General features: G+C 39.1%; 2 protein-coding genes across 3 annotated transcripts in view; one reads left to right on the top strand and one right to left on the bottom strand.

Moving 5' to 3' along the window:
- Window positions 1-22,853, top strand: TECR (trans-2,3-enoyl-CoA reductase). Of its 2 annotated transcripts, none has more exons than XR_002441049.1 (13): window positions 1-71; window positions 9,683-9,733; window positions 10,171-10,222; window positions 10,620-10,664; window positions 11,929-12,032; window positions 13,863-13,978; window positions 14,094-14,199; window positions 17,995-18,067; window positions 18,156-18,199; window positions 19,564-19,621; window positions 20,360-20,448; window positions 21,267-21,393; window positions 21,503-21,605. XR_002441049.1 is itself a non-coding variant. In XM_021404331.1 (13 exons), the coding sequence occupies exons 1-13, from the start codon at window positions 45-47 to the stop codon at window positions 21,628-21,630; spliced, it is 939 nt and encodes a 312-aa protein (XP_021260006.1). In that variant the 5' UTR covers window positions 1-44; the 3' UTR covers window positions 21,631-22,853. The 2 variants fall into 2 exon arrangements, 1 of the variants encoding a protein (XP_021260006.1); XM_021404331.1 differs by having other exon boundaries at window positions 21,348-21,393; window positions 21,503-22,853.
- ABCA4 (ATP binding cassette subfamily A member 4) overlaps window positions 23,011-24,574 on the bottom strand; it is an 82,997-nt gene continuing 81,433 nt past the window's right edge. Inside the window, exon 51 of the mRNA XM_021404332.1 lies at window positions 23,011-24,014. Coding sequence (XP_021260007.1) covers window positions 23,892-24,014 — 123 coding nt within the window. The 3' untranslated portion in view covers window positions 23,011-23,891. The remainder of the gene's footprint in view (window positions 24,015-24,574) is intronic.

Genomic DNA, 24,574 nt, shown 5'->3' with positions numbered 1-24,574 from the left:
GGCAGCAGCACGAGGCTGGGGACGGCGCCGCGGCGGCCCGCAGGATGGGCGGCAGGGCCGGCTTCTTCGAGGTGGGTGCGGGCGGCGGCACCGGGGCTTGAGGGTGAGCCCGCGGAGGCGGCCGCCGGCGAAGGGGTGCCCGGGAGCGGGAGCCACCGCTTAGCGGTGCTGCTCGGAGGCGGCCGGCGGCCGGTGCGCGGAGGTTCCGGGCTCCTTGCGGGTCCCGCGGGGCGGAGAGCGCTGTCGGCCAGCCGGGCCGCCTCGGGCGGTGAGACCCAGCCGCAGCGGGCGGGCTGGAGGCAGCGAGGAATGTTCTCGGCACCCGACGTCCCCGACTCCCCGAGCCTTCCGGCCCGGCTGCCGGGCGGCTCCCAGCGCCCCGCTGCGGGGCTGCGTTCGCGCTCTGCGTGGGAGGCGCGGGGCTGCGGGCAGGAGCTGCGTCCGTTCGGCTCCTTGTGCACGCGGAAGGTGCGTGGTGAGATGCACCTGGAGAGTCGGAAGGGCAACGTGCCCGCTCGCTGCTTGAATGAGACCGGCTAATGCAAAAATCCCTAGGAGTGCCCGTATTGCACAGCGAGGCGGTGCTGGCTAAATGCCAGCTGCCCTGTGGTTCTGCGGGCTCACGCTTCATGTTCTCCAGCACAAGACTCAGCTAAAAATGAATGCATTTTTTCCCCGCACAAAATGCACAAAACGACGGAACAGTTGTTACTGTAACATTAACAGGGTCTAAAACAAGTGAAAAGAACCTGCTTCTCCGTGGCCTAAAAGTTCGGATGTTGCCTTTCAAAGGGATGAAAGTTTTCTGGATGTCACGCTTCAGCATAGTCTGTAGCTGCAGTGGGAGCGAGGTGGGAGCCTGCTCTCTGCTTTCCCCTGCAACGCTGACCTCCCTGTTTTTTAGGAAAAATGCCCAACCTTGTCACCGCCTCCTGCATTTCTACTGCTGTCCCAGAGTCTTGTGAGATCCACCTGCAGGAGGAGGCACGTGGGCGATGCCCCTCTCAGTGTCCTCAATGTCTGACCTGCATGTTTGCTCTCCTGCACCCATTGTACTGAGCTTCTCTACAACACCCATTACTCTAAAGCATGGACATCATTGTTATTACCTAATTTTGCATATGGAGAAACATGAGAAAGTGGAATGGCGTGCTCTGTCTCACTGGGCAGAACAGGAGCAGCAGATCCTGCTCTTTGGTGTCTGATCAATATCCTGTATCTAAGCAATGCTAATCCAAATTCAGATGTATCATGAATTTACATGTTGGCTTTGTGTGTCTGAGTCCTTTTCTCTGCACAGCAGATAATGAGCAGAAGTAGATGTGCCCAAAATCGTGCAGTGTGTGTCTGAGCAGACCTGAGGTGTGGGATGTGGACAGGGCAGCGTGGAGTGCTGTTGCCTATCACTTTCTGCACCGTTGTCCCCACTTATTTGCTTTCTCTTACAAGTTCAAGATAGTTTGGTATGCTGAATTGCACTTCCTCAATAAACATCCAAAAAGGAGTTATCAAAGAGAGAAGGTAAATGTCCCGCCACTCCCAAGACTTCATAAGAGAAAAAAAAAAAATCTCTATTGGTACCACAAGTGGTAATATTCCCTGCTTTGGATTAGTGTGCAATTCTGTACTTATCTCTGTACATCTCAAAACCATTTGCCCTTTATTGTTGCTCTGTGGTGCTTCCTGTAAGTAAGAATTATAGAACATTTTGCAAACACCAAACTCTTGCTGCCTGACCTTTTTCTAATACGACAGTTACAAGTTTAGCAGAGGTTTATTGGAGGTGGAATATCCCTGTTTTGGGGCATTTTATCAAGGCCAGTATGTAATCAATTTCATACTGAGTACATAGGAAGGTCCTCTCCCTTACCCATGAATGGACCTACAAAAAGATGGGCAAGAACGCCAGACCGACTGCTCGTGATCAGACACTGGCTGTTAGTTCTTTTATGAGAGTATTTCCCATTGCTGCTGAAGACTTCAGAAGTAGGGAACGTTATATTAACATGACTTTTAAGAAGCCAGTGAAAGGTAGATGCAGCTCTGGAATCACCTTTAGCTTCTTTCTTTGAATTGGCTGTGTTCAAAGTTAAGTGCCAAGAACTATGAGCAACAACTAAATTAAGCCCAAGTATGCTGGATCTAATGGATCAGCACCAAAAAGTCCAGACTGGCTGAGTAATTTGCCTCTGCTTACGAGACGTCTGCATTGGAACTGATAGATGGTCAGGTCTCCTGCACTCCTAGACCCTCATCTAAATGGCTGCCTGCATGCTTCTTGTTCTGCGGTAACGCTCCAGTGGATCTTGTTTGGGTGCTGCTATGTTTCTCATTTCATCTCAAGAGCTGTTTTATCACCAATAGCTCAGAAGAAGTGTAGCAAGAACAGCTACTGTTCAGAGTTGTGTGCATGCCTGAAAGCACCGCACCTGATAATTAGGAGAGATTCACCACCCAGAACGTAGAGATCTATGATACCAGAGACTGGTAGATAACTGATGTTCTATAGGAGTGCTCATTTATCTAAACTGATCAGAAAATAACTCTTCGGACCTATTTTAAATGTGTCTCAAAGCTTACGATATGGCTTATCCTGAAAGCGCCAGCTTTTCTCCTTTCCCTACAAAAGGCTTATATGAGGTGCTCAGATGTAAATATCTGTAGCGCAGAGCTCTGAAGTTAAGCTGATGAATTCTACTCTTCTTTCTATTTGACAGTTTAAGGTCTTTCAAAGCATCACACATAGAAAAAATAGCACGGTCCTCTGTCTTCCTAGAGGAAACATGCTTAAGCAAATACTGTAGAGAATCAGTGTTGTAAGAGCTTCAGTTGTAATTTTGCTTCCTTAACTGGTTTGGATGGGAAGTGCCCTTTGTAAGCAGTACTAACCAAAAATGTTTGGGAGTCTTCATTCCCTGAGGATAGATTGAGCTGACATATGCAGTACCGCTAAAAGCAATAATGTACTGCCTCCCTCCTCCCCACCCCCTATCCTTGCTGGCATTTAAAGTTTCTCCCCCTTCTGACTGTGATGAAAACCTTCTGAATGCAGGGGGATGGCTGCTGCCTAGCCAGCATTGCTGAGATGTCACAGCTCCTGTTACAAAGGCTTCTTCCACTCAGAGCTATGCTGTCTAAAGCCTCATCAAGTAGAGACGCTGAGGGCAAGTGCCAAAAGCAGGACTGCAGAAGATTTTAAGATTCTGTATACTCCAAGAGCTGCCCGAGCAAGACAAGGCCATGTGTGAGATGTCTGAACAGTCATTTAAAGGGAGACTGCTGAAAATTGCCCTGCCATTTGAAAATGTCATCTGCTTTTCACAAGTAACACATACAATAATCATCATAGAAAGAGATGAGAATATGGGGAAAAACATTCTCCCTTTCTCTTCCCTCATCACTTCTCCATATCCTTAACACTTTGTACAGTCAGTTGTGCTGCTTCATTTAAGAGATGGGCAATTTATTCTTTTTCTCTACGGAACTTGAGGGAGAAACTCTAAATTTTGTACAGGGAAATGTGGCAATAAAATATTTCTTGGCAGGGAGTACCTGGAGCCATTCAAGATTTGAAGAATGCTTTTGAAACCAAAAGTCTCATTTTAGAGAAAATAATGGACTTCTTTGGAGTATATTTTATAAAGTAGATATGAGTACTGTGAGTTCAGCCGTCAGTATAAGAGCTTCAGGCTTCCCACTCTTTCTGGTCTCCTTGCCTTGCCAAAAGACAGCAAACCCCATCTTGATACCTCTAGACTAAAAAAAAAAAAATAGTACAAAAGCCCCCTCTTCAGTCTCTTCAGTTTCATGTTTGAAGCATACCCTGGATTTACATTTTGACATCTGTCCACCAAATGATTCATGAAAAGTCATAATGGAACTATAGATACTGAAGTACAATATTGCAAATCACAGTGCTGATTCAAAGAAATGATTGTGTTTTCACAGAGAATTTATAAGCCTCTTCTACCTGAATATTGTCATTGTGGAAAATAATCACTATGAACTTGAGACCTGAGCTACAGATAGTCTCTTTTGCACATGTAAAAGGCTATGAAGTGCTGTTGAAAAACCTGGATGTCTACTTTGTATTGCATCAAAGCTGGCTTAGGTTCTCCGATGGAAGCACTCCAGTCTGCTTAATAGTGACAGTGATACTCAGTGAATGATGCGAGTCTTCAGCATGACTGGGAAATTGGCAGTGTGCAGCCCTGTGTTAGTCAGTGCAAGAAAATACCCACTGAGTCAGAATTAACTGGTGCAGGTCACTTTTCCATCTTCTGTATCCTCTTGGAAGATATAATGATAGCAAAAACTGGAAAGCTTTCATAGGCTTTCAGGAGTCAGAATTCACTGTAACAACCTCTAACACATAAACCTCTAACAGCTGTTCCATTTTTTTTTTTTTGGAGAAGGGACAAAAATCCAACCTCCCACTCCAAGGGAATAAACCTTTGTTTTCCTTCCTGACTATTCTTACAGACTCTTTCAATCAATTATATAAATGGATTTCTCTTTCTGAAGGATGACCGTTTGTAGACCTCCACCTGTTACCATTCACAAGTCCAAATCAACAAAGCAATCTAAGCTTGCCATGCAGTCATGTTAGGCACCCAGCTCCAAGAGTGGTTATGACAATTTGGTTAAGCTATCCATTCAAGTTTACTTCAACTCTACTCCTTCACTGGGTGAAAACACAGCAGAAAGCATCTGCTGCAGGGAAGTGATGAACAGAATGACAATGGAAGGAAGCAATGCTTAAAGCAATCCAGAAAGATGGGGTTTTAGGATTTCTTTTTGGTAGAAGACTCCCTCTTTTTACTGGAAAACACTCCTGTCCTTTCCTGTCTGTACTTTTTGGTCTACTGAAACCTTTATTCCTTCGCGGCTCAGATTCTACGAGAGGAGTTGGTAATGGCAGAAGATAGTCTAAAGCAGATTTCCACTTCTTGGAAGTGTATTTAACCATTACATATAAAGCATGCAGGACTGCATCACCTCCTCTGCAACAGCTTAGTTTCATTCAGAAATAATCTAAATTCTGTGCTTTGTGCTGACCTTGGAATGAAGATGCTTACTGGATCAAGGTCCTTAAGGATTTATGTGCAAGCATGTGTAGCTAACAAGTCTGAAACAGGTGGAAGAAATAAAAAGATACTGAGTTTCAGTACATTCCAGATGATTGCTCTCATTGGCATACATAGGAGCAGAATTTAGGAGGCTGAGCACACCTGCTGTGTGTTTTGTGAACCTGTACAAGTTAGACATCTGTTTTATGAAAGAGAAATTTAATTGTCTAAGTATCACTGCATCTCCTTTTTTAAACTCGGTGGAATAGTAATAAGATTATAGTTTCGTGAAATATGAGCTCTTTACTTCAGAGAGGTAAGGCTTTATGTAGTTGGACTACTGACAGAATAAGGTATAGCTCTCAATAGATAATGATGAAATTTGGCTTTGTGGTTAAACGTTTGCCTTGGTTCTGCTCTGAGACTTCTTTGCACGGCATGTAGTTAAGTTGTGGAACTCACCACCTCATGATGCTATGCATGTTAAAAGTTTACACAGGTTTAAAAGGCAAGTAGAAAAACATTGAAGAAAAATGCATTAAAAAAAAAACTATTAAATACAAAGACAATGCTTCTGCTGCTGGAAAATCTCAATCCCTATGTCTGTCTTCTACCCTCTCCCTGTTCACCACATTCTTGCTGTTTCATTACTCTAATTCACCCTGTGTTAGCCATATCAGAAAGGTGGACGGTTTGTTAGACACATCCTCTGCAATGGTTTGCTTGTTCCTCTGCAAAGGAGGTTTCAGACTGAAAGTAAGTTGTAGCAGCAGCACAAACACAGTTTTCAGGTTAATGACTGAAAACTACTGCAATTTCCCCTTGGCTTAACTCTAATGACTTTAAGAAAGCTATTTCCAATACGCACCAGTGAGAAATCACACTGAGGCATGTCTGCTTCCTTCATGAAAAACACAGTATTCCAGAAATTTCTAGGAGAATAGAGAAAATGACTAATACTATAGGAAAAATAAAGTGTTTAGAAAGATATAATTAGGACTGTGGCAACCACTGATTTTTTTGGTGGTTAAATTAAAGGAACCTGACTTATATAAGCAGTCCAGTAGTTCAGGGATAGTTAATTCATTTTGCATAGCTCTCTCTTGGGCTGCTTGGTTCCTAGGCTGTAAATTAGGTGGGTTTTTTTTCTTTCTTTTTCTTCTAATTTAAAAATAAACTAATACAATATATGCTTACGTCAGTGTTAAAAAAATCTCTCTAAGCTGGAATTTGGAGTTTACTGAATCTGCTGAGTACAAATGACTGCAAATAAAGCTTCTAACATGCAGAAACATGATGTGTCAGTATTTCCATAATAGTTGTCACATCACTTTTGAATATCTGTTGATGCTTAAGCATTTGGCAGGCTTTAACTGGGAGAATTTGATTTATTGTATTTTTCTAATCCTATTTAAGAGACACCATCTTAAAAAAAAAAAAAATCAAACAGCGAACAGTTTGCTCAACCATTTTCCCCCTATGGATAAACTTTCTAACCCTCTGAATAAAAGTCTAACACTTGAATGTAGTTTTCTTGGCTTTTATCATAAATTGATTACTTTGATCTTGACCTGTACTAAATTCAGAATTTTTCTTGGCCTTTTAAGACACTATCAGTCTTTGCTCCTTTTGATTAAGTTCTGTTCAAAATAGTTTAAGACAAGCAGTAATTTAAAATGCCTTCAAAAATTCACCAAATAAGTGAACTGCAAGTCACACCACGTTAGTGCAAATTGACTATCGGTGTCGACTTAAAGCTAAATGCTTTAAGAACACTCCAAAATTAAAATTCTCTGAGCCATAAATTTATGTTTAAAAGGGATGGTACCCATCAGTAGGTGTTCCAAGAACAGATTGCTGGGTATCTAAAGACTCTTGCCAACCAATACATTAACTGACTTGGTGCTGTGCCCAAAGACTGGAAACACTGTGTTCAGTGCTATCTAGGTTCATGTGGTTGGCCATTATGTTCAGAAAAGATAATATTTCTTAGCTTGGATCAGTCTTTTCTGTCTGTTATGCAGGGAACAGCTTACTACTGTGGGGATGTTCTGTCGCTGATAAGAGGAGTGATAGTTAAAGGAAACAGTTACCTTGCTTTCACTCCGTTGTCATACACATTTCTGCAGGCCGGAATGGAATCTACAGTTGTGTTCTTGTGTTGCTCTTTCTGAAAGGGGGAAGCATGTCTAATATTTGATTAGATCTTGAAAGTAACTGATAGTAACCAAAATGTTTCTAGTTCAGGAAGGACTGTCCAAAAATACACCTTCATTGAACAACAGAGGTTGCAAGAGACTTCTGGAAGTCATGTAGTCCAACTATTGCTAAAAGCGGATGCAACTAGATCAGACTGCACTGGGTCTTGTCCTGCCCAGTTTTAAATATCTCCAAAGACAGAGATTCTACATTACCTCTAGGCTACCTGGTCAAAAGTTGGGCCATTTTCTTTGTATCTGATTGGAATTTCCCATGCTGCAGCTGGTGACCATTGCCTCTCATCATTGACACTGCACCTTCAAAAAAGTTTGGATCCATCAAATAGGCTCCCATTACATTTTTGAAGAAACGGGCGATACAGGAAGGTATGCGAGTTTGGCACTTCAAAGAGACATCTTGGAATTAAACCACATGGGAATACAGAAGATCCTGGGTGATTTGGTTGTTTTCCACACTGATTCTAATGATTCACAGAAATACCAGAATTTCTGTGCAGCTACCCCCAGGAATGCAGAGCAAAAGCAAATGTTTTGTAATTTTCTGTCTGGCCTTGTGCATAATGAGATTAAACCGATTAGAAGAGCATAAGTGGTAGAAAGATGGCCAAACTACTCTGTAGTTGGTCTGGAGAGGACTTCTCTAATATGGACACTGAAGATTATGGAGTGAAACTGAATGAGGAGAGAGATTCCAATCCAATATGCACATGCTGGCCATGGGTGTGGAATGGGGAGGAGGCTTCTAAACTAGTCACTGCTGCAGTTAGTAGGGCTGCCCAGTGGTGTTCTTTGATACAAAAACTTTGAGATACACCAAAGGTTTCAATAAACCTTGTAGCAACTCAGCATCACAAACGTTGATTTACAGCCCCCAAAATACCTGTTTTGTGGGTTGCAAGAGTCAGAATGTTGTAGGTCAGCATCGCAGAGGAACACAATTCACTTCATTTGCTTTCCCACAGAGATCTCCCACAGAGGCAGTAACACTTGTAATCTACATTGTTTCAAATATATATAAAAAAACCAAAACAACAAAGAGAGAAATATATAATACCCCAATAATCTGGCACACATTCATTATGAATTGCAAAGGAGGAAAAGTGCTTACCTCCCTTGGTGCCTCCTTTAGAGCTTACAGTGTGCTGGCAGAAAATACTACTGTATTAGTACCCCTTGTGGAGATCAGATCTGATACTTCTGGCTGGAGCTGAAGTGCTTCATTACTACACTAACAGGGAGAGAATAATTTGGGACAAGTAAAAGAAGGAAATAAGATACTCTAACCGAGTGATCTCTTCAAAGAAACTGTTAGAAAGATACTGGACAGTGACCCCTATTTTTAGTCAGGAATCAAATTTAAAGTCTACCGTTAATCTATCCTCTTGGTCAGTTAATACCAAATGCAATTAATGCTAGGCATTCATTATAAAAACAAACAAAACCAAAGAACAAAAAACAAACTGAGTAATGATAGTCACAGTCACCTCGTGTGACAGATAAGCTTTGATCCTTCAATCGTAGCTATACCACAGGGTTCCATTACAAAGTTCTTGATGAAAACAAATGAAATTAAAACATAACAGTGTATTGTAAGAGCCTGCTGCCACAGGGCTTTGAAACATCTGGGGATTTTTCTGCTTGGCTGTTGATTAAAATAAACTTTTGCCAAAATGTCATTTGATCATGAAAATAGTCTACTCTATCCTTGTCTGAGCTGTCGTTAAATCACCGCTTGGAATATAAAATGCTGATATGTAGTTTGTAATACAGGTGATCTGAGAGGCAAGAATAACACAATATTACAAAATTGCTGTAACAAACACCTGAGGATGTGTGAAGTCTCCATTTTTAGCTGCATTTGTTCATTATGTCTGTTGATGTTTTTCACTCTCTTCACAATTAACAAGTTCTGAGAACAATGGACTGTAATCTTCATGCTGTACATATTCAAAATATTTGCTTACATGGATGTATGTGTACATTTACATTTTTTCTCAAATTGTCTTTCTAGTTTTACAAATCAGAACAATTCTGAAGATGAACTTGTTCCTTAATGATTTGCATAAAACTTCTCTTTCCCTTATTTGTTCCTTTTGCTTTAGCTTTAGAAAACACCCCTGAATATGCATGTTTTGATCAGTGAATGAGCTGCTTCTGAATTAATCCAGGAAGACAGCTTATTTGGCAAGACCGTTACTTTTTTCACAAGTTGAGTTCTTTGAGAACCTGGCTGTGATTAAAACTGTCTCTTGAGCACATCAGAATTGTTTCTAGCACGTAGATCAGAGAAAAATGGTGTCTCATTCTGAATAGTGATTGTGAATTTGAGAGTCAACTAAGAGTTTAGATATTATGTAGTCAATAATTAATGATTATTGTTTTGTGTCCTATCAGGTGGAAATCCTTGACTGGAAGACAAAGGAACAATTATGCTTCCTAGATAAGGTAAAATAAAAATCTGTTTAAAACATTAGGTGACTATTTGAAAATTGCTAACAGTTTTAAAAGCAAAGTCAGTGTTCATGAAAAGGATTTTGATAGCCCTCCTTTGGCATTAGAGAGACTGTAACTATTCATGCTTCATATGCTTCATACTCATACAGAGTACTTCATCTTTTTTCACAAAGGAGCTCTTGTGCAAAGAGCACAATTTCACTTGCTTCTCTAAGATGGTGCCAGTTGTTCCTTACTCATTTAGAAGCCATCAAACTGTCTCGGTAGTAACACTGAGCACTGCCACAGTAGCTGCCTCTGAAACAGATGTCACAAATCAGATTCTCCAGTTTTACTGTAAGAAGTATTTTGAATCATTCATACCAATCCTAATAGCTATCTTCAAAAACATGCATCTTATATATATTTATATGTTCTTTTTTGCCCAGGTGGAGCCAAATGCTACAATTAGGGAGATAAGATCAATGTTCCATAAATTATGTGAGTATAACTTTTGCAAAAGTTTGTATTACATCAGGGATATCCAGTATATAAATTAGAGAAAATTATATAACTTGAAACATGTGATGCATACACACAGTAAGGGTTGGAACTAGATGATCTTCACAGTCTCTGCCAACCCAGGCCATTCTATGATTTTATGATAATGTGAAGTAACTTGTGCATGAATGTGATCACAGCAAGATTTCAATACAATTTTTTATACTACCTTGATACACCTTTGTATTTTTCCTGCTGCTTAATTTCTCATGATATTCATATTACATTAATATTCCTAAATCTCTTCAAACAAATCTTACTCTGTTGTGTTTCATTCATTGTAACGTTGGATAATCTAAAACAAACATTCTTTATCACACAATTTATGGTTTTACAGATCCTCAGTGGTATCCAGCAAGACAGTCAATAAAACTTGATCCAGGTAAGTACCTGTGAAGACTAGAGTAATAAAGCTCTGAGCAGTGATCTCACACAAAAGTTGTACTTTGCATGGATATTAGCTCTTAAAAATGAGTTTCCAGCTATGTTACTTAGCACTGTGAAGGCTGAAGGGGCTCCAGAACAAACTGAACTCTTTCAAAGTATTGAAAAGAGTTCCATCCCTATGTTTGGTAATTAACTCAGGAGTCTGCATATTGTTCCAATGCACTTTCTAACTACTGAGCACCTTTGCTTTAAAGACATGCAGCACAGATTCTAGACACTAATTTCCCTTAGCTGCAGTGAAATGATCCCCGTAGTGATGCTAAGCTGGCAGCACTGAAGAGTTACAGCTATCAATTCACATAATCCTCTGCTCTCAGGCAGGAATTACAGTTCCTTTGAGTTAAGCAAATACAATACACATTGCCATGAATTTGCTGACATATCTTGATGCCGTATGGTGGACTGGATTAATGTAGTTGCAGATATCACTGCTAGAAGCCTTGGAGTACATGGCCCGGGTGCACAAAAGATGGTCTAATTGACAAATTATGTTAAATCATCTTAGCATTCAGTATAAAATGTATCACTTCATTCTTCTGCTTCTATTAAGCTTAATTTGATTTATATATTCCCTTTAAAATTATGCTGGTGATGACTAGTTCATCATGTAGAATCTGTCCATGGAAAACAAGTATATGAGTGCCTTATTTCCTTCTTCAGAGATCTACCTTTTCAGATTCCTCCAAATCCAGGAATTAAAAAACTTGAGCACCAGCTTAGTTCCTGTGGAATCATTTCTTGGCTGGTTTTTTGGAAAAAAAAACAGGCGGCAAAAACATCTGTAGGAGGGCTTTCCCATTACAGCTTATCCCATCTTCGTGTCTGCTGATGAGCAATGAGAAGCGGGCAAGAGAGAGATGAAGGTGAAGCTGACTAGGTCAGTGAACTACACCGAAAGGCAGCGGCCCATCAGCAAATTCTGCTGTAGCAGTGATGAAGCAAGTCTACTAGACTAGGCAGACAGATAGGATTGGGAATTCTTCTGTCTTGGTGTGAATAGAGGACCTAGATTTACATGTGATCCCAGGGATAATTCAAAATTAAGGGTAAACTTCCTTAGTTTTTTTTAAACTTAGATTCCAGTAAACCTATGTCGGGTCAAAGTATCTCACAGACTTGTAAAAGCACAGTGTGAAGATAGTTTGCTAGCATAGTTTACTTGAATTTCACTGAGATGTAATTACCTCTTTCCTTCTCAGAAGGAAAGTCCCTGAGGAATGAGGAAATCCTGCAGCACCTCCCTGTTGGCACAACTGCTACTTTATACTTTAAAGATTTAGGGCCACAGATAGGATGGACTACGGTGAGCTATGCTTCAAATTTGAGACAATTTAATGGCTATTTCTCCATAATTAATCTTTACATCACTTTTTGTCTCACTCCAATATTTCTGCATGATGCCTGCTCTGACAGTGGACGCGGGCAATGAACCCTCATTGCTTCAGTTCATTTTAACCAGGGAAAGCAGCAAGAAAACATTCTGAATGTCTGGTTTTCTAGGAGAGCAGCAGAGTAAAACTTGCTACAGGTTAATTTGGCCATACTGAACAAAGGTTCAGGTTCTCAAATGGATTTAGATATCTAATGCAAAATCACTAGGAACTAGGTTTCTCAATTCCTGTGCAACTCTCCTGACAGAGATCAGGATTACGCTCCAAGTTTGACCTGCAAAGAGGCATCTCAGAAACTTACCTGTCAGTAATTGAGCTGACTTCAGCAGGAAAACGCATGAAAGTAAAATTAGTTAGTTGTATGCATGTGGCTGTGTCCCAGGATGCTAATGCCAGGCTAATGACAGCTGATCATTTCTGTAATCCACGAAGACCTCATGTTTACTCTCTCAGCTCAAAGACAAACATCACAGCACATAGGAAAAGGTACCCAGTAATTTAAAGACATATTTACTATTAATAAAATATTGTGTTAATGACAAATAGCATAGATTCATGGAGGCAAAAAAAAAAAAAAAAGAAAAAATCTGCAAGACTCTATCTTTAGATCATTACTTTGGAGACTATGCTGGTAAGTGAGGCACTGATTTATGGTTTGTGCATCAGCTAAGATGGGCAAAACTAATGACAGCGTAGACACTAAGACACATATATGTGAATATATACCAAAATATCGCACACCAGACTTCTTCCAATCCATTATTCTTCTTTTTCCTCTTGCTCTCCCTCTCCTTCAGTCTACTTCATTCAAATGTAAGCCAAGAAATATTTCAGTTTTATCAAATAAAAAGGCAATCAAATCCTTCCTTTGCCACAGAAAATGCTGATTCTGTTACAGAAGTTGATACAAAAACAACTTTTCTCCCAGTCAAAATAACTAAACACATTAGAAAAGTGACACATTGTATGCTTTTTTGAACAGTCATTTTCCCTTCTTTCTTAAAAAATGAGATGTTGTCTTACCTTCGTCACTCAGAAAAGTGGAAAATTCAACTGTTAATCTTAGTCCAAAGTATAATATAAAGTGATGCTCATGAGAAATACATTCCTATCTGGAATGAAATTAAGTTAGATAATAGCTTATTTGGTTTCCTCTAGTTGTTACTTTGTTCTTGGTGGTGTTTGTTTTGTTTTTCCAAATGAAAGATTATCTGAGCATAGAATGAATTGTTTTCTGGAATATCTGCTGTGCTAACTGTTCATACAGACGGGGTCACCTGAACCCTTGCAAACTGTTTTTCTAGGTTAAATGAAATTCCTTAATTAGAAATAAAGCTCACATCTTTCAAGATAAATTCTTCACCTAATTTCATTTTAACCCAAAATAAACAAAATAAGTATGTTTTGAGGGCAAGAGAAGGGTGAGAGCTGCATAAATGTAACCTGCATGCCCATTTATCATGATCTCTGGGCTACCATGATTACCTTTTCATACCCATGCTGTGTCATCTGCATTGGCAGTGGCTGTTCGTATGCAACTGAGGCAAATGCATTGCAAAACTTTTATGTGCATGTCTAGTGATTTCATAGCCTAAGCCCAAAGCTGCTATTCTCCCCCTGCATCTCTAAATGCCATTCTGGGTCAGTGGAAGTGTTTATCCCACTGCATTACTTATTACAAAGAAACCAAAGCAGAACCACCATCTGATTCAGCTGTCTAATTATTTTCTCTCTTTTTGCAGGTATTTTTGATAGAATATACAGGTCCATTGTTCATCTATTTTCTGTTTTATTTCCGCATGCCTTTTGTGTATGGACTGGATGAGAGGTTTACATCAAGCCCACATCCAGTAGTTAAGTAAGTCCGTTGCAGGCTTGAGCTGTATTTCTTGTTAGCATTGTAGTCTTATTCCAAATGTCTTGCCACACGTTTTTTTAAGCACTCTTAAATGCTTTTGTCTTGCTGTTTCTAGCTTGGCATGTATCTGCCATTCTTTCCACTACATCAAAAGGTTGATTGAAACAATATTTGTTCATCGGTTCTCCCATGGGACTATGCCACTGAGGAATATTGTGAAGGTAAATTGTGACAGAATCTATCCATAGCCCCTTACAAGTCCAACCTAGCCAACCTATTCTCTGCCTCTGCAGCGCAGATTTTTTTTGGATGTGGCTTTTTTAGTAATGTGCAGCAAATCTTACCCATGAATCTGTAGCTCCTTCAGAAGATTTCTTAATGTCACTATTGTATAACCCTCATGTTGCTATGCAGTTGTTCACATTATAGTTTTTTCATTGCTCTTTTATAATTTGAAACTTTCAGCACTCCCTTTGTTTTACTCAGCTAGCTCCCTGGGTGCAAAGGCTTTAGTAACAAAGTTGACTTTTAAGGTAGCACAGACAGGTACAACATTGAGAGGTTTCCTTGTTGTTGTTTTTTTTTTTGTTTGTTTGTTTTTGTTTTTAAGAAAAACCTTTTTTTTTAAAAGTCATTTTCATAAGGAACTGTTAATTTACCTTTCACTGTTCCACTGCAAAGCAGCCTAGTTGTTCTGTATTTTCTTCTCACTCAGGAGCACCCCCTGATGTTGTCAGTGCTGCTATGGCATAAGGCAGCCAACAAGATGCAGATCCCCTATTTCCTAGTAGTCTACAGAGCTGCACACTTATACATGGTGTGGTTTTTCAAAAATGTTAGCAACAGAGTACACACTGCTATTCAAACATGCTCTTTATACTCAGGAAAACAAGAGATTATAATGTACAATTTTAAAAGCACAAAGTATAGCATCAGTATTTGAGTGGTTAATATTTTGTATTTAGACAGTCTCTTGGACTTTGCATTATGGCAGTGATACTCCAGGCTGTTTAAACTTTACCGTATGGCAAACTTCTTAGAGCTATGCAGTGGCTCTGGTAGTTCTGGCAACAGCTTCATGCTTTCTACATGGAATGAGAAAGCTGAGCCAGTGGATCCCAGAAAGAATCCTCCCTTACTGTCAGTGTTTTCTGAAGCAGAAGAATGCGGGGGTTGTTAAATACTAGCAGATCTCTTAAAGACTTGTTCTTGTAGCTAATGCACACTAAACAACAGCTATATGGGCAACTTTACTTTGAAAAAGAATTTGCAGAGTGTGAAAAACTGTCATTTTTCACCTCTGTCTCTGCGAGCTGCTAGTTCGTTTCAGACCAAACAAAATGTCATTTGTACCAGTCACTCTGATTACATTTACTTTTCCTCCTTTTCAGGTTGGTGGTACTTGCTTTCATCTGTAAAGTTGCTGACAGTTCATCTCCCTGCTTAGCAGCGCTTGGGTTTGATTTTTATAATTTCATTGATTTTGATGTGTTACTCCAGAATTGCACCAATCAAAAAAATATCACATCCTCTTCCCTTCTTTCTCTCACACACAGATGGTAGCCAAAGCTTCTTACTTTAAGTGTATGATCACCTACAAAGCAGATGCTAATTTCCAAAGCAAAACAGAATGCTACGTTTAAAAAGAGACACTTCAGTTTCAATAAGCAGAGACCTGAGACGGAAATTGATGATTTGTGATTTTCATCCTTTCTTCACCAAAGGGAAATAGACATAAACAGTGCAGTAAAATGCAGCAAGGGTTCACAACGAGCAGTTCATGCTATACTAACATAGTAGAATTCTTTCTAAGATACCTGATTTTCTAGGCAATGTCAAGACAGAAGACCTGGCTTACTTGGCAGATGGCTGTCTTGGTACGAGTAGAATAGGGATTAGTACAAAAATTGTGTGGTGATAAAGGAGCTACCTAAAGAAAAGATCATAGCAGTTGTGCCAGAAAAGATTCTGTCAGACCTTCAATAGTTGGGAGTTTACCAGTGGAATTCCTCAAAGATAAAAAAGAAAGGGTAAAAAGACAGGATGTTGTTGATTCCTATGATCATATCTGGTGCAAAGAATATGCTAGAGCTAAAGAAATACCATTTAAACCAGCAGACAATATAACGAAACAAACAAAAGGGTACCACTGGCTATGAGTAAACAGGCAAGACATTAAGACATCATTTTGATCATTATAGGAATAATGATAAATTGGAGGAGAGAAAACAAAAATCCTAACCAAAACTTTTAAAACTTAGGAATAGTTTATTTGTGGGATCTTTGCAATATCTGGACCTGATGGCTTTTTATTTACCTGGAATAAGAAAGATGCACAGAAACAATTCCCTTCCTTCAAATGAATTTATTAAGCCTGGGCATAATGTGCTGTTCCCATCTGAACCTCACTGGAGACATTTGTATGAGCAGTAAGGCTTCTAGTGATAGCTTGTCATGTGTAGCATGATCGTAGCAGTGGCAGACTCACTCATATTTATAGCTTTTTGTTATAACTGAGGTATATCTTTTAATTCTTGTGGTAAATCATGTTCTTTGGATGAATAATATTTGTTCAGTTTAATTACAACATGTATTTTTGGGAGCTGAGCCATGATCATTTATTTAACTTTACTTTACAAAAATACATTGCCATATAACTCATCTTGTGCCAAGCCCAAAGTTAAAGAGAGAGTTTTCATAAATTGCCATTTCAAGATTACAGGAAATTGTTTTCACCTAAGTTTGTACAGCAGCTAGCACATTGAGGGCGATGGTAGAAGAAATTAGCATTAGGGAGGACACTGACTAGACTGATCCTCACTGGAGTTGTTCCTCCAGCTCCGCTGCTTTTCCTGGGTAAAAAAAGGAGGTAATCACAGGGAATTTATTTAATTTCTCCCTTCTTGTCCCACCTGATCTGTAATCGTTAGTTAATAGTTTGCTCTTTCTCATTAGTTATTTATTAATACATAATCCCAGAGCAAGGAGTTCTGTGTTTGTACTACAGCATATCCTAAGGGGTCTCCATTTTGTCTGAGGTCACCGATCACTTCAGTGGTTCACTTAATTCTGAAAAGAAAGGGGATTGCAACAGAATGCCTGATGGGGATAGGGTGGGGGGTTGCTCATCACTAGCGTTTTCAGAAAAATGCACTGTCACTTTGCACTCAGCATGGGTTGCAGATGCTGAGGTGTTCACTTTTAGAGGTATTATTCCTAGAAATGCAGTTGTGGTATTTATAAGGTAGAAAGACTGCAAAATTCAAAGCCAAAAAAAAGAGTTAAAACAGTCAGGACATGAAAGGATGCAGCGCTGGATAAGAATTGGTCTACGTGTCTGTCGAATTGGTCTGCAATTTTCAGTAGGATTTTTTTTTTAATGGATAAAGCTGCTGAACAAGCTCTGAAATTGGTCAGGAATGAGTCAGTACAGTGAGAGCTGTATGGAAGCTGGATCACCAAAAGGAACAAAGTAAAGATACCACAGTAAAGGGGGCAGAAGGAAAAGTCATGTGTGATGATTTAAGGAAAGAAAAGTTAAATCATGTGACGGAGAAAAACCCTGATGGGATAAAAGAGAAGAGGAGTGTCAAGAAATTGGGCAATACAAAGAAATAAGCAGGGAAGAGAGCACAGTGCCTAAATCAGATTTTGTGAAGTCTCAAGGGTTAGTAAAACAAGTCTCTCCTGAACATAAAGTCTGTATGGCACATCATCTTTGAACACGTGGTTTGTGAGGTAAGAGAAATCTGTTTTCAATAGTAGATTCATACTTTCTAAAACTGTTTATAAACTTAACAGCTATAAAAATATTCAGGGAAATCTTACCCTATGAGCACTACTTCTTCCCTCTTATTTCCTGTTGTCTGCTCCTGCCTTACCACACCCAGTATCATCACTTCTTGTTGAATTATCAGCAACTTGGAGGATCAGCCCAATTGGTTGTTATCAGTGGTCCTTGCAGTGAATTCTTTCCAAGATGATACTAAAACAAAGAAAAATTACCTGTTTTTCAGAACTGCTTGTATTACTGGGGATTTGCAGCTTGGCTTGCTTATTACATCAATCATCCTCTTTACACTCCTCCTTGTAAGTAGCATTACAGCTCTCAATATGATTTAAGTCCTTTATTGGTTGTATTTTAGAGCTAACCATTTGTAAACATTTTGTTTTATAGCTTATGGGAAAAAACAGATTAATTTTGCTGTGATCATGTTTCTGGTAGGTCTATTGCTCTTTTCATGAAATTCTGAAACATGCTGGTTTATTTATTATGTTGTGTAAGTGTAAGAATGGGTAGGATAAGCAGATACTTAAAACTAGAATACTTGGAACAAACTAAAGCTGACCACCTGCATGCAGAGCGGCCATGTCTGTCAGATTTTAATGTGATCTTGTACACAAGGGAAGATTCTGATTAAGTATCCATTCTAAGACTAGAACGGGTTATTGATCTGTTAGGGTGATCTCCAGTCTCTAAAAGAATCCTGGCATGATCAGTTTGTGACACAGCCAGTGAGTTTGTCTTGTGAACTATTTATTGAATGTTAAGAATCACAACAGCTCATAAAATTTAGAGAACTGGCCGACTAAGATGGTACATTACTTACTTCTAGAGGAAGATGTTCCTTTTGATGCATCTGCTTGCAGCAGATGGAGCAAGGGGAAGTAGGTGTTGCAGGGGCATTTAAAGCCTTTTAAGGATTTTTTATGAAACAAAATTCTTAAGACATTGTCTGTTCATCCTCAGAGTTCCTAGGAACATTTCCATAGCCGCATAGTGTAGCCAACAAAGACGTACCCGTTCTTCCCACTTATGTCGAACTCATTTAAAACATCAGCTGTTCGCTTGCTTTGAGAAATTAACACCCAGTTACCAGAGGCTCTCAAAGCATCTTTCCAGTATGAAATTTCTATGAGGTGGTAAACTAGTCCCATTTTATAAAGAGACTTCGTAAACGTATACAGAGCTTGCGATAAAACTCAGGAGGTCTGACCACCAGTCATTTGTTTTAATAGATATACAGGGCAGACACTGAAGAAACTATCCACAGTCATATAAATAGGTTATTCCAGTACACTTTCCACATAATTGATTGGGGACTCATTATTTAAAACCAGTGAGGAAGCTGGGTCAATTACATTTTGATTCATATTGATTATAGTCTAGAGAAGAAAACTTCCTTTGAGTCCAATCCTTGGGATTTCAATGACTTTTGAGAAACCAAAACTATCCAAATAAAGTTTTCTGGTGTTTTTAAAGATGTGGGAGTAGCCAAAAGACAAAGCAAGTAGCTCCTGGACTTGCTTTTATCTCTTTGGTTTATTGCCCTTAGATCTCACAGGGACTGCATAAGAAGTAAATTTGATCTTTTGGATAGCGAGTCTACATTTATTGGCAAATCTCATAAATATGTAACAGAACATAATGTCTTGGTTATTTGCAACACATTAACTCCCATTTTTAATCGTGTTTACAACAGACTCTTTTTTTATGTTGTTTTTAAATTCCCCAGGAAGTGACAAAAGGGAGAAGAGCATGTAGAAAGGAAGAGTGTTTTTAACTGTCATACCTTTTCTTGCAGCTATGTGAAGCTGGAAATTTTTCCATTCATGTTGCTCTTAGTGACCTCCGGAGAGATGGTAAAAATTGCATTTTTTTTTTCCTTCTGTGCCGCCATTCAGTACTTCACTTCTACAATTATACTGCCTCATGAAAGGACTGACTGATCCTGGAGGGTGCTGATACCCACCTTGTGACTGTTGTGGAAAATCAGGTTGTTCAGCACTGTAAAGATTGGATACTAGGGGAGATTAGACAGTGCAAGGAATCCAACAAAAGACTGTCAAACCACACTTACCTTACTGTAATTTTTTGTGGTTAGGGCCAGATTGTGCTGGGGTGACCAGCTGTATCATTTATGCTGGTAGTACAGAAGGAAATAGTACTGTTATAAGCTGCACTTCGGTGGGCAAGGGAAAGTAATTCCACTGACTTCTATAGAGAAGCACAAGATCTTTGTGCAGTCTAAAGCTCCTTGTGCATGAACTGAGCAATGGATATCAACTATGACTACTAAAATCCAATCCTGTGACATCTGGAGAACACCTTTAACTTCTAACATATAAAACATGCTTGAGGTACCTTTTATGGGCGTGACTGTGATCAAAGAATTATGTAGCTGTCTTTCTAATACCCAGAGCATTTCCTCACAGTTATCCTATTCCTTCTGGTGGGTCTAGAGAACATCTTGTTTTCCCACATCCTGCTTGCCCCTCTGACAGTGATAAGACAGAAGAGTAGGCAGGTTTGGGTTGTCTTCATTGCAGATAATATGCCCAGGAGTGTGAACATTTTGTGATTTGTTTTCTAATCTATAGGGTCCAAAACTCGTAAGATCCCATATCCAACAAAGAATCCTTTCACATGGCTGTTTTTCTTTGTATCTTGTCCTAACTATACCTATGAGGTATGTATTTTCAAACAAAATGTTAACATTTTAGTTTTGCTGGATGTGTCTTCACTTCTTTTGGAACGTTAAACTCTGAAACAGTTCGGCCTGAGCTTCAGTGTAGCTGAAGACAAGATACAGCTGTAGACAAGATACAGATATACTTTGAAGCAGTGAAAATGTTGCAGAGAGGAATAGGGGAATTGACATCAAGGATATGTTGCAGCGAGGGGATTTGGGCATCTAGTGGATTTAGAATATGTGGGCCCAGGAATATCACAGTGTGCAATAAGATTGTGCACAGGTAAATAGAAGATATTGTGGTAGAGAAAATGGCGAAGCAGGGGTATGAGGCAATAACTGCCAGATCTTAATCTCTGTTTTCTTTAGTTATGCAGTTGATTGTGTTGCTGCTGTCTGGTTTAGAAGCTTGAACCAGTTTATTGCTTCATATTCCTTAATCAGGAGACAAACTCCTGACTCAGCTCGGAAGTAGTTTAAAGTATTGCAACTCAGTGTAAAATTCACTCAGGTGCATAAAGACTGCATCAGGTTTTGACTTCAGTGGGGATTAGCAAGTGTTAATGAGAAGAGTATCAGGCCTCAGACTATACAAAGTTACTGTTTCTAGCACTGATGGATGAGTGACAAATGCAAATTAGGTAAGGAAAAGGAAAAGAAGCCCTGCTGTAATGCTTACAATTATCACATTAACTATGGAAGCAAACGTGAAGAATTTGTTTGTGATAACAAGGCACTGTTCACATTTTGGTTAGAAGTTATTAACAATAGAAACTGATTTGGCTGACCTTGGCTTTTTTATTTGCCTATACTAGGACAAGGTTGTATTTGATCAATAGAGACATAAATGCAAATGCTGTCATCAGAAATATTTTAAATTTCCTTGGCCAAAACAGGTGGGGACATGGATCAGTTTCACTATCATGACTCAATGTGTTCCAGGTAAGCAATGTTTTGGTACTTCTTCCTGAAGTGTTGTCAGCAACAAGAGTTTGTACTTTCTCTGACAGTGAAGTGTTTTGTTCTTTTTTTCTTTTCCCCTTCCTCCCAGTGGGGCTGTTCACCTTGCTTTGCTTCATTCAGATGACAATCTGGGCAAAGGCTAAACACTATACCTACATACGGGAATTCAAGGATTATCCAACTGTTCGAATGCCAATTATTCCTTTTTTGTTGTAAGAAAAAAAGTTCAGTTTCAATATTGCATGGAACTTCAAGAAGAAGAAGCTCTTGGATTTTTTTTATTCATAAACCTCCTGCCAAATAAGTGAATTAATTGAAATAATTCTAGTGTATGCCACATCTCCACTGCTGAGGGAAATTGAACACAGTTGAAAACTATATTTTCTTATATTCAAGAATTCTTCAACTCAGAAGCACCTCCAAAAATAAGGCTTCATTGCAGAGCTGGTACCCAAAAGCCCCTATAGTTCACTGCAACCTGATTGACTGAGATTTCCCTGTACTAGTCTATTTATATTGACACATCAGAGATACTGATAAGCTTGTGCTGAAAAGCAGCTACAAACTTAGCAGTGGCATTCTGCAAGACTGTGACATAAGTACATTGGAATGAGGACATAGCAGCCAACTACAAGAAATCTCAACTCAAACGGCCAGCTGGCCCGAAGGCAGTTGCATGTTTTGCCTCCTTTGACTTGAAAAAGAGAGTGTGCTGCCTGGAGGCAGGTGCTTTGACAAACAACATTACCAAAGAATATGAATGGTTCCTGGAATAAGGAAGTAGGCAATCTCTCAAAACCTGCTTTGGGTCTAAGCTATAATTTGCCAAGTGGATCTAAAGAAAGAAGAATTTGTGGATGTAACATCCATCTTGTTAAGATTTTTTTTTATTTGGAGGATATTTACTTTGTTTAGTTTTTAATATTTTTCATTAGTAAATTGCATACTAGTAAATAAGGTTCATGATATCTGATCTATGCTGTATCCATGATATTTGGCCTGTTTCAAATAACAAGTCCTTAATATATTCTAAAAGATCCTAAAGGACATTTAACCTTGTATTTTTTGTCAACATTCTCTGAATAATTTCACTGTACTTTGTGAATACATAAAGTGTCTGCTAGCATTCAGAATGGTAGCTCCCTTCCTATTTTCAGAGCCAGGGAGAAATTTGGGGTCCATTTTGAACTTTCTGTGTTTTCTTTTTCACAAGATGTTCAGTGGGATTTAGTTGGGTCTTGTGCAAATCTAGCAAAAAAAATATATAAAAATATGACTGCAATCTATCTGAACAATATTTTGAAAAAACTGTTTTAGAATATGAAAAGAATGTGTAGATACTGTTTTGTTTCATGATGAATTTATTTAGTATAATGGATGTATAGAAAGATTTTGCAACTGTTTGTAAAGGTGGAATCTGCAATAAATTCTAGCCTATATTTTGAATTCAATTGAAATAATTATGGTAAAAGAGGAAGATTACAAATGATTGCCAAAATTTCATAATTATTTGTACAAAGGAAGAATGTTCTTGCATCACATAAGATCTATATGAATTGAAGAAAAAACTAAAAAAGCAAAAATATGTGACCCACATTTTATTTCTGTATAGCATGTGTTGGAGATTCTTTTTGAAAACAAAATGATTTCTTGGTAAGTGAAGCAATACGTAATTAGGAATCTGTTTGCAATAATGTTATTTTACACTAGTTTAATGGTGAACCAGAGAAAAGAGCTAAATGTCAAATTATTTCCCATCATGGAGTACAAGCAGACTGAAATTTTCTGAGCACAGAGAAATCACATAACCTATTCACACTTTACACCCACTTGAGGTCTGGGTCACAGGAAAGAAGAAAAGTTTGATCTTGTTTGGTAACAAAGATGTCTTTCCTAGCCCCTGTGAGAAAACTAGCCTTTGGCCAATTTAGACATATGATTTTGTTTAAATCCCAATTTGATATTCTGTTTCCATTTCTGAACCTGAAGATCAGTGAGTGTAAGGTCATTTTCATTAAGATTTTTCTTTGAAGCGAATTTCTTGCTTTAGTCTGAGATTGGAATGAATTCTTCCCATTTTTGCTGAGACAAGTTTGTTTCCATTGGCAAGAATAAAGAATAAGAGTTAAGCAAGAAAATCCTACTGGCTGGAAAGGACCAAATAGAGAAACTATTTCTAATTCTCTTTACACATCAACAAGGAGGAAAGAGCTTCTCTTCTTGTATCTTATAATTAATTTTACATTAGGGAAAGATTTTGTTCTAGAACAAGTACCTGCTTTTCTTTAGATGCTTTCAGCATGTGCTGTATGTAATGTTCTTGGTAGAGCAGCAGAAATTTGCCACTGCTAGGGACTTATGAGCACATTTCTTAGAAAGTTACAAAAAGTCAGTATAATACTGTGCATGGCAGCCTTTCTTTTACCTTTTTACTGCTCTGGTATGGCACACTAAACACTAGTGACTGTAGGAATAGTCTATGCAACTGCCTGCTGCTGTGAAGCAGGGGACACTTTTGTTTCTCCTCTGGATCCAGCTGCACGAGGATGCAAAGGAATTTCCTCATCCTCCACATGCTGCTTAGCAAAGTTCACAAAAACCTATGTGAAGAAAGAAGAAAATGACATCAACTGAGACTAGTTGGTGGAATGTCTCTGTACGTTTGTATCCTCTTGGCCCCTCTGCAGGCAAGAGGCAGAAAGGGGAATCCAAAGACTTGTACTGAGAACTGAGACACTGGGCATCAGCGAGGATCATTAGTTCCTCCTTTATTTTGATTAACTTCCTTGCAACTTCCTTCCTTTGGACACAGTGACTTGCAACTAAGATCCTATTTTGTCTTCAGCGGAAGATGGTTTGCATGGCCTTGCGCAATATAATTGGTGGTGATGAGAAAGAGGGGATAGTAGTTTAGTAGGAAGCTGTAAGGCAGCCAGAATGTCTCTCTAGCATCCTCACCAACGCTAGCTTTGTCTATGTGGATCATTAGCTACTCAGGAAAGAAGGCAATAGGGCAAATATCCTCTAGTGTCTGACTGCATATTGTCAGCAGACCCAGTGGATTTTCCAGTCTCTAGGTATCTAATTGCTTTTGTATAATAATGTGCAACAGAGACAAAAAAACATGTACCTAGATACCACCATATCTCTATCAGCATCT

This window comes from Numida meleagris, chromosome 7, assembly GCF_002078875.1.
Source record: "Numida meleagris isolate 19003 breed g44 Domestic line chromosome 7, NumMel1.0, whole genome shotgun sequence".
NCBI classification, from domain to species: domain Eukaryota; kingdom Metazoa; phylum Chordata; class Aves; order Galliformes; family Numididae; genus Numida; species Numida meleagris.
This window is presented reverse-complemented; position numbering and strand designations above follow the sequence as displayed.